The following is a 12,614-nucleotide window of genomic DNA, read 5'->3' as shown; positions in this document are numbered from 1 at the left end:
TGACGTCAGAAGTTTCATCAATACAAACTATCTTTTATTACTATAAACTTTCTTAATTTAAAGAGAAATGTATATAATTTCCTAAGTTACAAAACTGTTTTGTGTTTTCACCTGGCAACAATTCTATTAATTAAATAATTAGATTAAGTATTAAACAAATGTAAACAAAGAATTACAATCAACAACTATTAACTTTATTGATATTGTTATTAAGACAATAAAATTGTAATACCCAAGTTCATCTGTTGTTTGTTAAAAAAATTGAAGTATATTTAAAACACCTGTAAAACATTAAAAGATGTGTCAATTATGTCCCACCAGACAAAACAACTATACTTAATTAATTATTCTTTTTTTGTTCAAGTATTTGGCTAATTAGGCAGTTGGTTAAAATTTGTAGAAAAAAAAATAAAGATTTACATAGAGAAAGGACACTTGTCTATTATAGCTAATTTTTTTTGGTTATCAATTTACACATGTTACACTGTACCTGTCTAAAAATTCTTTTAAATAAGATGAATAAAATCAGGTTTTTCAAAAATCACCAAAATAAGCTTTATGTGAGGATAAAAAGTTATAAAAAAACTTTGATATTGCAATATACAATATAATCATAAGTAATCTAAATTAATCATGATTACTTTGTAGAAAAGTAATCTTATGTAAGCATGATTACTTTGTAGAAAAGTAATCTGATGTAATCGATTACATGTAAAATAGGGTGTAATTGTAATGTAATCGATTACATTTTATTAGCAAAGTAATTGTAATTAAATCGATTACATTTTATTAGCAAAGTAATTGTAATTTAATCGATTACATTTTAAAGTAATCGATCCAATCCCTGATCTGGTGCAAGAAAATTGGTACCGTTGATTTTATTACTACCACTGGGTTGATGCCTCTGCTGGTGGACTATTAGTCCCCAATGGTATCACCAGCCCAGTAGCCAGTACTTCGGTACTGGCATGAAAATACAGATTTTTTGTGTTATTAAAATTTGCTGTTACAAAATATTAGAAATAACTATAAATTAAGGAATGTATCTCCCTCATGCAAAGCTCTGGTTCCTTTCATGGATTTGGCTACACTTTTTGGCCCTTTTGAATTATAGCTCTCAGTCTTTTATATAAGCTTTGGATTTCAAATATTTTTGCCAGGAGCATCACTGAAGAGACATGTATTGTCGAAATGCGCATCTGGTGCAAGAAAATTGGTACCATTAATTTTATTACTGATGTATTTCAAAGAAGACTAATATGTAAATTTCTAATACGGATATGGTTGACATGTAGGTCATAGAAGTGTAATGTGTGAATTTCTAATAGCACCTGCATACGGGGTATATATCTCCCAACTGATACGATATTCTTGTGCTTGCATTTCCTATCATGATTTTCTTGATAGAGGGTTGCTGCTTACAAGGAAGCCATTAAACCAAGAGTTCCAAATGATGAAGTTGAAATCATCCCTTCGTAAATTTTACGGACACCATCACGAGTTGGTTGACCGTTATGGTATAACCGTTTCACAAATATTATTGGATATGTTCCTTACGTAGTAACTACAATCCCCATCCCTTTCATGAATGGAACCTACCGAATTAGACTATTTACCAGATTTGTAATCAAATAAGCAACACGATGGGTGCCACATGTGAAGCAGGATCTGCCTACCCGTCCGGCTTACCTGAGATCACCCCTAGTTTTTGGTGGGGTTTGTGTTGTTAATTCTTTAGTTTTCTATGTTGTGTCATGTGTACTATTGTTTTTCTGTTTGTCTTTTTCATTTTAAGCCATGGCAGTTTGTTTTAGATTTATGAGTTTGACTGTCCCTTTGGTATCTTTCGTCCCTCTTTTACATATGTATGAAAAAAAAAACTTATATGTAAATTTCAAATACGGGTATGCTACCAATGTATGACAAGGAAGAGTAATGTGTGAGTTTTAATACGACTTAACTACACATGTACATGTATGTCAATAAGACTAATATGCAAAATTTCAAATACGGGTATTTTACAGAAAGATGTCAAAGAAGACAATTGTTTTAATTTTTAAAGCGGATATATATGTTTCAAATGTATGTCAAAAAAGACTGATATGTAAATTGTTAATACAGGTATGTTATACATGTCCCTGTTGAGACTCCATAACCTCAAAGTGTCAAATACCATAGAAATTACTCTCAAGCTGAAACAGGTGGTCAATAATGGTAAAAGTATCAATAATGTCAGCATCTTTCACCAGGTATTAATTATACTCTTGTTTGTATAAACAAAACTTATACTTCATATATTAAAGTAAAATACTAAATCAAAATCAATATTCTTTAATCTTAAAAAAACAAATAGATTCACACTAAATTAAAATGTCCACTATAAAATCTTCAATACTGGGAAAGCTTTGTGAAGGCTGTAGTCAAACTCTGGTGCAATCTACAAATAAAATACAAATATAAAAAAGAAGTTGTGGTATGATAGCCAATGAAATTCAACTATCCACATTAGAACAAATGACACATAAATTAACACTTCTATGTAACCCTAGTCTTTGGCAATGAGCAAAACCCAAACAATATCGTCAGCTATAAAAGGACCCTAAATGACAAATGTAAAACGATTCAAACCAAAAAACTAACAGCCTAATTTATGTACAAACAAGAGGCTATCAGAGAGACAGCAAATTTTCCTGCATAGGTCAAACCCTGAACAGTTGAGCAAGTATGGACACAACATTTTAACTCAAATAAATCTGTCACTCTAATTATAATTGTTAGATAAGACAATTAACTATTACCTATGAATGGTAATTAACTATCAATTATTGATTATTGATTGATTATATTCCTACACTGAATATAGTTCTATTCCATTCACTAAATATAGTTCTATTCTTACACTAAATATAGATTACTTTAGCTGTATTTCTTAACACTTTTAGGAGTTTTGGTCCTCAAAGTTCTTTAACTTCATACTTCATTTGGCCTTTTTAACTTTTTTGGATTCGAGCATCACTGATGAGTTTTTGTAGACGAAACGTGATTCTGGCATATATACAAATTTTAGTTCTGGTATCTATGATGAGTTTATTTCCATACACTAAATGTAGTTCTATTCCTAAACTAAATATAGTTCTATTCCATACACTAAATATAGTTACCTTGGAATCTTTTTTGTGACCACCCATTAATAACTTCATTACTACATAATTGGTTTTGGAAATCTTTGTTAAAGTCTGTACCTAAAAAAAAATAATATTAAAAAATCATTATCATGTGACCTCATTCTTTAGGAAAACAGTCTGAAGCTTCCTTACCCTTCTATAGTAGAAGTTGTGCTGATTTTAAAATTACCATTACATGCATTAGTATTTACACTATCAGTAGTATTCATTTCTTGCTTTACCATATTCCTACATTAAATATAGTTCTATTCCTACACTAAATATAGTTCTATTCCTACACTACATATAGTTCTATTTCTACACTAAATATAGATTACCTTAGATGTATTTAGCAAAACTTTTAGGGATTTTGGTCCTCAATATTCAATTTCGTACTTTATTTGGCCCTTTTAACTTTTTTTGGATTCAAGCCTCACTGGTGAGTCTTTTGTAGACAAAACGAGAGTCTGGCGTATATACTAAATTTAGTCCTGGTATCTATGATAAGTTTATGTTTACATCACATATTTGTTTTCGTTTATTGTTTTGTACATAAATCAGACCATTAGTTGTCGTGTTTGAATTGTTTTATGCTTGTCATTTTTGGCCATCTCTGGCTTTCTATGCCCTATGAGTTTTTCTCATTGTTTTTAAAAGATCTGTAATTGTTAACTTTTAAGTAATTTTTTAGCTGGAGGAGAGTTGTCCGCATTAGTCTAATACTATGGTGAACTATGTCATAAAGTCAGCCTTGTTTAACTGATTTTCATAGTTCTCTCTTATGTTGTACCGTCACACCACTGTTCTAGGTTAGGGAGAGGGTTTGGGATCTGGCTAACATGTTTAACCAGCCAGGTTTTGTATGAATGTGCCTGTTCCAAGTCAGAAGCCTGTAATTCAGTGGTTGCTATTTGGTGCTGTTACATATTTGTTTTTCAGTCATTTTTTGTACATTAATTGGGCCGTTAGTTTTCTTGTTTGAATTGTCTTGCATTCATGATTTCAAGGCCTTTAATAGCTGACTAACGTAACGGTACCCAGAATTGCACAGAGTACCCAAATTTCACCTATTTATCAAAAATAACTACGGAAATCTTACAAGATTTCCTAGTGACTAAACAATTTGTCTTTTTATGATTTGATACTATGCACATCTTTCAACATAGGTAAAAATATTTAGATATACACAAAATGTTCACAGCATTTATCAACAGATGAAGTGTTTACTGAAAAACCAAAATGAATGGAAACTTCATCTTTATAAAATTAGCAAATACAATATGTGACAAGTACCTGTTTCTTAAAAATGAAGAGTAAGCATGGACAAATATCCAATTGTTCAAAATATTTAAAGTAATTAAACAAAAGCTCTTAAACATGAAGACAGACTGACCTTTATAGATCAAATTATACCTGTACTGGTCAAAGTATGTGTATTGAGTGGTTTGTCAATCAAGTTATGTCATGTTGTCATTGTGATTGGCATTAAGGAGGAGGAGTCTATATACAATTCCAATTATTGTCCCACCCTTTATGGTTACTTGTTTCTTGAACATGACAGTTGTCAATCATATTGTTTATGTATTAAAACACTTAAGTAAAAAGACAAGTGTGCACACACTGAAATGTCTTGCCTCTTTACTAATCATTGATATTATGTTGATAGTCCAAAAAAAAAAGCTTTATTACAACTGTCACATAAACTCAACATTAACCAAGAGAACTAAACATTGATCAATGAACCATGAAAATGAGACCTGTCAAGGTCAGATGAACCATGCCAAGCAGACATGTACAGCTAACAATTCTTCCATACAACAAATATAGTTAACCTACTGCTTATAAATTAAGAAAAAACAGACCAAAACACAAATACTTAACACTTAGCATTGAACCCTGAAAATGAGATCACGGTCAGATGACACCTGCTAGTTGGACATGTACACCTTACCGTCCTTCCATAAACCTTATATACTAGACTTGTTGCTTATAGTATCTAAGCTATGGACTTAACCTTGTTCACTTATCCATGAAATGAGGTCGAGGTCAAGTGAAAACTGTTTGACAAGCATGAAGACATTGCAAGGTATGCACATACCAAATATAGATATCATATTACTTATAATAAGAGAGAATTTAACATAACAAACCAGGTGTTCCTCAGGGCAAAGCTTTATAGGACCGCAGAAGTCGACACCTATAAACAGTTGGGACAAGCATGGACACAACAATCAAGCTTGATACAGCTCTGAATTTGGATTGTGATCAAATTTTTGACATAATATGAGTTTCTGACACAAAACAAATGTCAAGATCTAACAAATCTATTATGCAATATTGTGCAATTAAAAAATTCTTCTTCAAACTTTTCAAATTTGAAATTTCAGAAATTTGGAGAAAAAAAAGAAAAAACTACTACCACCCCCCTTTTTTTGCAATAAGTCCCAAACCTGACATTTCTTCATACATTATTTACTAGTTGTGTAAGGGAGGTAACAGTTTTTGTATTACCTTCCTTCTTACAATGCTTTTAAATTGTCTTAATTGTCCATTGACCAGAAAAACCTAGTTTCCCCCCTTTTTTGCCCTTAAATCCCCCTTTTTTGCCCCTGATTTCAAAATATTTTGAGCCATTTTTTTGAAACTATTGGGACCATTACCCCCAAAATCAATCCCAATTTCCTTCAGTACTATTGAACCTTCTGGTAAAAATTTATAGAGATCCATTCCCTAAATCTAAAGTGATTGTCCTGAATATCTATTTTTTTTTCCTTTGTTTGCCCCTAATTTTGCCTTTTTAAGCCCTCAATTCCAAAACATTTTGAGCCATAACCCCCCAAAGTCATACTTACCGTCCCTTCATGGTATGGAAACTTCTAGTATAATTTCAGAGAGATTCATACACTTAAACACAAGTTATTGTTTGAAAAGTACACAAATGATTATTTGGGGCCCCCTTTTTGGCCCCTTTTTCCTAAACAATTTGGACCATAACCCCCAAAATCAATCAAAACCTTTCTTTAGTGGTATTAAATCTTCTGGTAAAAATTTATAGAGATCCATTCACCAAATCTTAAGTAATGGTCTGGAAACTAAATGTGTCTTTGGACAACGACATGATACCATTATACGACGCATAAAAATCTTAACTTTTTTCAAGTTGTCACTGAACCATGAAAATGAGGTGGTGGACATTGGACATGTGACTGACGGAAAGTTTGTAACATGAGGCATCTATATACAAAGTATGAAGCATCCAGGTCTTCCATCTTCTAAAATATAAAGCTTTTAAGAAGTTAGCTAACGTGTTCACAAACATGAAGACAATTGGGATCTATATATCAGTGTGTTTAGATTTTATTACGAATTTAGTAGCCTATCTGTCCACTTTCAGTTTGGAGGCCAGTGCCTTGGGAAAGATTTGGGGCAAATTCCAATCTTTCCAAAAAATCATATTTTAGATTTTTCATATATCTTGTAGCTAGCTTTAAGATTTGACTGTCTTATTCTGGATAATGATAAATCTCTTGGGTTAAAAGATGAGAGTCAAAATTCTTTGCTTCAATGTTTATGTTGATAGATAACTTACTGTGAAAACTAATTATAAGATACATACCTCTTCTGATGGATTTGAAAGACTTTCAAATAAGGATTTGGCTTTGAAGAAACAGTTACAGGAAGCACTGTATAAACTTGTCACAGATGAGTCTGAGTCATACCTGCCAATGTCTGACATCTCCTAAAAATATACAAACAAAAATAATACACTAGAATAACTCTCCATCCAAGTCACAAATTGTAAAAGTAAACTTTTAGAGATCAAAGTAGGGTCTTCAACATGTAGCCTTGCTTCATACTGAACAGCAAGCTATGAAGGGCCCCAAAACGACTAGTGTAAAACAATTCTGATTCAATGATTGTCTGACATCTATTAGCATTTTTTTTTATCTGATTCTCACTACATATATTTATTTGTTTTAAAATAGCAAATAACAAGAATGTGTCCACAGTACACGGATGCCCCACTTGCACTATCATTTTCCATGTTTAGTGGACCGTGAAAATTGAATAAATTCTCTAATTTGGCATTAAAATTAGAATGATCTTATCAAAGGGAACATGTATACTAAGTTTCAAGTTGATTGGACTTTTACTTTATCAAAAACTACCTTGACCAAAAACTTTAACCTGAAATTTGCACTATCATTTTCTATGTTCAGTGCACCTTACAATTGGGGTCAAAACTCTACTTTGGCATTAAAATTAGAAAGATCATATCATAGGGCACATGTATACTAAGTTTCAAGTTAATTGAACTTCAACTTCATCAAAAACTACCTTGACCAAAAACTTAAACCTGAAGCGGGACAGACGGACGGACGAACGGACGGACGAACAGACGAACGGACGCACAGACCAGAAAACATAATGCCCCTCTACTATCGTAGGTGGGGCATAAAAAACATACTTCAAGGCCAATAACTTCAAAAAGGAGTCAGCACAACTGTTAACAATTTTGACCATGTTGACTTAATTGTAGATTTTTTCCAGGTGTAGGCACATATACATACCCTATACTGATTATAATGAACACAAGTGTGGACACAGAAAAATACTCTATACTGATTGTAATGAACACTAGTGTGGACACACAAAAATACTCCATACTGATTATAATGAACACAAGTGTGGACACAGAAAAATACTCTATACTGATTGTAATGAACACTAGTGTGGACACAGAAAAATACTCTATACTGATTATAATGAACACAAGTGTGGACACAGAAAAATACTCCATACTGATTATAATGAACACAAGTGTGGACACAGAAAAATACCCTATACTGATTGTAATGAACAAAGGTGTGGACACAGAAAAATACTCTATACTGATTGTACTGAACACTAGTGTGGACACAGAAAAATACTCTATACTGATTATAATGAACATAAGTGTGGACACAGAAAAATACTCTATACTGATTGTAATGAACACTAGTGTGGACACAGAAAAATACTCTATACTGATTATAATGAACATAAGTGTGGACACAGAAAAATACTCCATACTGATTATAATGACCACAAGTGTGGACACAGAAAAATACCCTATACTGATTGTAATGAACACTAGTGTGGACACAGAAAAATACTCTTTACTGATTATAATGAACAAAGGTGTGGACACAAACAAATACCCTATACTGATTATAATGTATACAAGTGTGGACACAGATTTATAATTTATACTGATTATAATGTAAATAAGGAGGTGTTGAGACAGAGACATATGCCCTTTACTGATTATAATGTATACAAGTGTGGACACAGATACATACCCTATACTGATTATAATGTATATAAGGAGGTGTTGAGACAGTTGTAAATGGTTGAAATCTATGGGAGTATCTAACTTCTTCACTGTCAAACTCAAAGTTTGGTTGAACTAATTTTCCATCTTGTCTGAAACCTAAAACAGCCTGAAAATAAACACATCTTATAATCATCAGTTAATACATGTTGTCATTTTCTGTTTTTTGATGCAAAGCATGAAACAGCCTGTTACATGTGTGATTTGTGAATATGATATATCGATAATCTGAAAACACCTTATCTTCTTTTAAAGTTTCTATTAGCTCTTATTAAGTCCAGCATTGTTGAGAAAATTTCAAAAGCAAAATAAATTAAATCATTTAAATAACAGATAAAGAAGTAGGTCCAGTAAGACCTATTTTTGGCCCCAAAATATAACAGTTTTACAAAATTGTTAAAATGTAAACTTTTAGTTATTTATTGGACAGTTGAATACTTCTGCTACATAAATATGGGCTGTTTTTGACAATACAATGCACATATATCGGGCTGTAACACGATAAAGTCATGCTAATTTACTGAAATCTTCAAAATTCTATCATTTTAGTTAAATTTTAGACGGTTTCCATGTAAAACGAAAGTGGCCGCATTCGTGTTCATCCATAATATTGAAATGTAAGTTGTATTTAATGATTATACATAACATATATAAAGGTTGTGGATGAACACGGATGCGGCCACTTTCATTTTTGACAAAAACCATCTGAAAAGTGATGTTTTTTGGCATATTTGAGAGGTTTTTCATATTTGAGCTAAAATCGGATCGTTTTTAATGACTAAATCAGTTAAAATCTGTCACATAAACTAATTGAATCAAGTGAAATAGACACTTAAGTGTTTAAAAAAGAGTGGTCAAAATCTTTCGTCAGATGAAACTGAAATTTGAGGCCAAAATGAGTCCTTACCGGACCTTCTCCTTTATCCTTTTATTTGTTTCCAAAAGAATTCAAACACCAAATGCATCTTTTATATTTCTGATTTTATTTTCTAAAGAAATTAATTTCAAAATGTTTGGATTTATATAAAAGAATCTTGACTATGAACGTTTTGAAACTTAAAGAACAAATACAAATTTTACAAAATTGTCACATGGTAAAGTGGTTTGGTGGAAACGTTTTTAGCTGTAAGGCATTCAGACAAAACAGCTATCAGTTTGAAAACTCAGTTTGTTTCATGTAAACTGATTTTGTCCTATAAATACTAATTTGTGCTGATGAAATGTTTTTTTTGTTGACTTGACTACACACTTGAAAACAGCAACAGACATATAAACTGTAGTTAGTTGAAATTAAAATCATATTCATCCTCATTCTCTCAAAAAAGAGTAACACCTTAGATAACTACGACAACAACATGTACATTGCCCCTTGTATTTCAAACTGACTAGAATTCTGATATTGCAGACTGTTTAACAAAATAGAATGTGTCCCCAGAACACGGATGCTCCATTCACACTATCATTTTCTATTTTCAGTAGACCATGAAAATGGGGGGAAATCTCTAATTTGGAATTAAAACTAGAAAAGATCAAATCATAGGGAACATGTCTACTAAGTTTCAAGTTGATTGGACATCAAAAACTACCTCAACCAAAATCTTTAACCTGAAGCGGAACAGACGGACTAAAAGATGGACGAACGGAAGAACAGACCAGAAAACATAATGCCCATAAAATTCTGGCTTCCTTATGTGCGGCATAGAAAATTAATCATAATACTAATGAATGAAAGGAGAGCATGTTATCAAAGACTTTTGAATGTTGAAAGGAACAGAAAGAATATTTAAAATATTGCTAAATATACATATTATCAAAAGTGAAAGTTTAAGCCTATTGTGGTAAAAGATTCATACCTTATAGTAACCATTAAACAACTGCTGTTCAGCCTGTGCCTGAGTTATTTCTTTGTTTAATGTCTTTGTTCTTTTCTTTTTCTTGTTTTTCTTATTACTTTTTCCTTTCTGCTGAGAATCTGATAAACATTAAAATTGGAAGACTATATTGTATTATAAATATAAGGTGTACCATAATACCATTTTGTATATACCATTGGACAGGTACCCCTTACAATCATAACATAAAAAACATATAGTTGACCTACTGCTTATAATATCTGAGAAATTACCCTTTGCACCTCAGGAATCTGATTTACAGTAGTTGTTGTTTGTTTATGTTATTTATATGTGTTTCTCGTTTTTTATATAGATAAGACCGATGGTTTTCCCCTTTGAATGGTTTTACTAGGTTTTACACTAGTAATTTTGGAGACCTTTATAGCTTGTTGTTCAATGTGAGCCAAGGCTCTGTGTGGAAGGCCGTACATTGACCTATAATGGTTTACTTTTTTAAAATTGTTATTTGGATGGAGAGTTGTTTCATTGGCACTCACACCACATCTTCCTATATCTACTAACCATGTACATGATGTAACTCCAATCTTATCACTGATCCTTGAAATGACAGACATACAGATGTTGCAAAGAAAGCCATAAACCAAATGCTATGCAATTATTCATGATCAATATAATTATTCATATGACACAAGAAAACAACCAATAAATTATTTTTCAAGGAGAACAATGAAAATTAGGTCAAGGACTATGGACATATTACAGAGAGAAACTTAAGTTTTATACAAATAGTTAATATTACTGCTCTGCACTTGTTTCCTTTTTTGACAGAAGTCCAAAGAACTAAGAATGGATTTGGTGTGGCCTTACCTGCAACAATTTCATGTTCCAGAAAGAATATTTGGTGTGGCCTTACCTGCGACAGTTTCATGTTCCAGAAAGAATATTTGGTGTGGCCTTACCTGCGACAGTTTCATGTTCCAGAAAGAATAATTGGTGTGGCCTTATCTGCGACAGTTTCATGTTCCAGAAAGAATATTTGGTGTGGCCTTACCTGCGACAGTTTCATGTTTCAGAAAGAAGATTTGGTGTGGCCTTACCTGTGACAGTTTCATGTTCCAGAAAGAAGATTTGGTGTGGCCTTAACTGCAACAGTTTCATGTTCCAGAAAGAAGATTTGATGTGGCCTTACCTGCAACACTTTTATGTTCGAGAAAGAAGATTTGGTGTGGCCTTACCTGCGACAGTTTCATGTTCCAGTAAAAAGTTATCAGCCCTATGTAGTGTGTTAATCATCCAGGAATATAACATTTCTGATAAATACCTGTAAAGTAAAATAAAATATAAGATTAAACCCTTTAAAGAGGTTGTCAGTGCTGAAAAAACCTGCTTAAAATACAAAATTACTTTTAATTAATAAATTCAACAGCAAATTCCATTAGCCCGATGATATATTTAACTGTTTTAAATAAACAATAACTCTCTAAATAAACTGCAGAAATCAACTTTAAATAAATCAAATGTTAACAGCAATAACTGTCCTTTCCTACATTTAGATATTTTAGTTTCACAAAAGAAACTCTGTACAACATTTAGGATTTTCCCTACCCTATTGTATATTTTTCTTTTTTAAAGACAGTAATGTTTCTTTGGCCTATCTTACAGTGAAGTACATCCCATGCCAATATACCTGTTGTGGTGTCTTAGTCACAATGAATGTAATCAATGTATCACTGGTTAATTATTAGGTCAGGCAAATGTTTTCACAAATCACTTAAAGCCTTTACTAAAAAAAATTATAGATATAACTATTTAGTTGGAAAGACTGGCTGTAGGAAACTTATACTGAACTAGATAGCAATTCTTGATTTTTTTCAGTGATGCTTTTAAATTTAAATTTAGATACCATCCATATAATCATAGTGCTTGTAAGTACTAAAGGTTAAAAGATTGCTTAAATTTATCACTGGTAAGTAAAATTAATTATTGCAGTTTATAAAGCATTGGTGGTTGTTGATTCAACTATAATTCTTGACAAGGCAAGATAACTCCAATGTTTAAAGATGACAATAAAAATTACATCATTTATCATGTTTTTCTGGTTGTGTACTGATTGAGGTTTGAGTCTTGAATAACTTATTTGAGTACAAAAGCTGTTTTATAGCTTTGAACTAGGTTTCAGTAACAGCAAATGATGTAAGAATGGAACTTTAAGGCTACAGTTTT

The 12,614-nt window shown here is 32.0% G+C and overlaps 1 protein-coding gene across 1 annotated transcript in view; it reads right to left on the bottom strand.

Moving 5' to 3' along the window:
- Positions 1-2,315: 2,315 nt before the first annotated feature.
- The window catches only part of LOC134714740 (N-alpha-acetyltransferase 35, NatC auxiliary subunit-like), a 33,696-nt gene continuing 23,397 nt past the window's right edge, over positions 2,316-12,614 (bottom strand). The window contains exons 14-19 of the mRNA XM_063576257.1: positions 11,627-11,712; positions 10,392-10,510; positions 8,507-8,647; positions 6,781-6,903; positions 3,162-3,242; positions 2,316-2,437 (exon numbers count right to left, since the gene is read on the bottom strand). Of these exons, the coding sequence (XP_063432327.1) occupies positions 2,378-2,437; positions 3,162-3,242; positions 6,781-6,903; positions 8,507-8,647; positions 10,392-10,510; positions 11,627-11,712 (610 nt within the window). The 3' untranslated portion in view covers positions 2,316-2,377. The remainder of the gene's footprint in view (positions 2,438-3,161; positions 3,243-6,780; positions 6,904-8,506; positions 8,648-10,391; positions 10,511-11,626; positions 11,713-12,614) is intronic.

This window comes from Mytilus trossulus, chromosome 4 (assembly GCF_036588685.1).
Source record: "Mytilus trossulus isolate FHL-02 chromosome 4, PNRI_Mtr1.1.1.hap1, whole genome shotgun sequence".
In the NCBI taxonomy this organism is placed as follows: domain Eukaryota; kingdom Metazoa; phylum Mollusca; class Bivalvia; order Mytilida; family Mytilidae; genus Mytilus; species Mytilus trossulus.
This window is presented reverse-complemented; position numbering and strand designations above follow the sequence as displayed.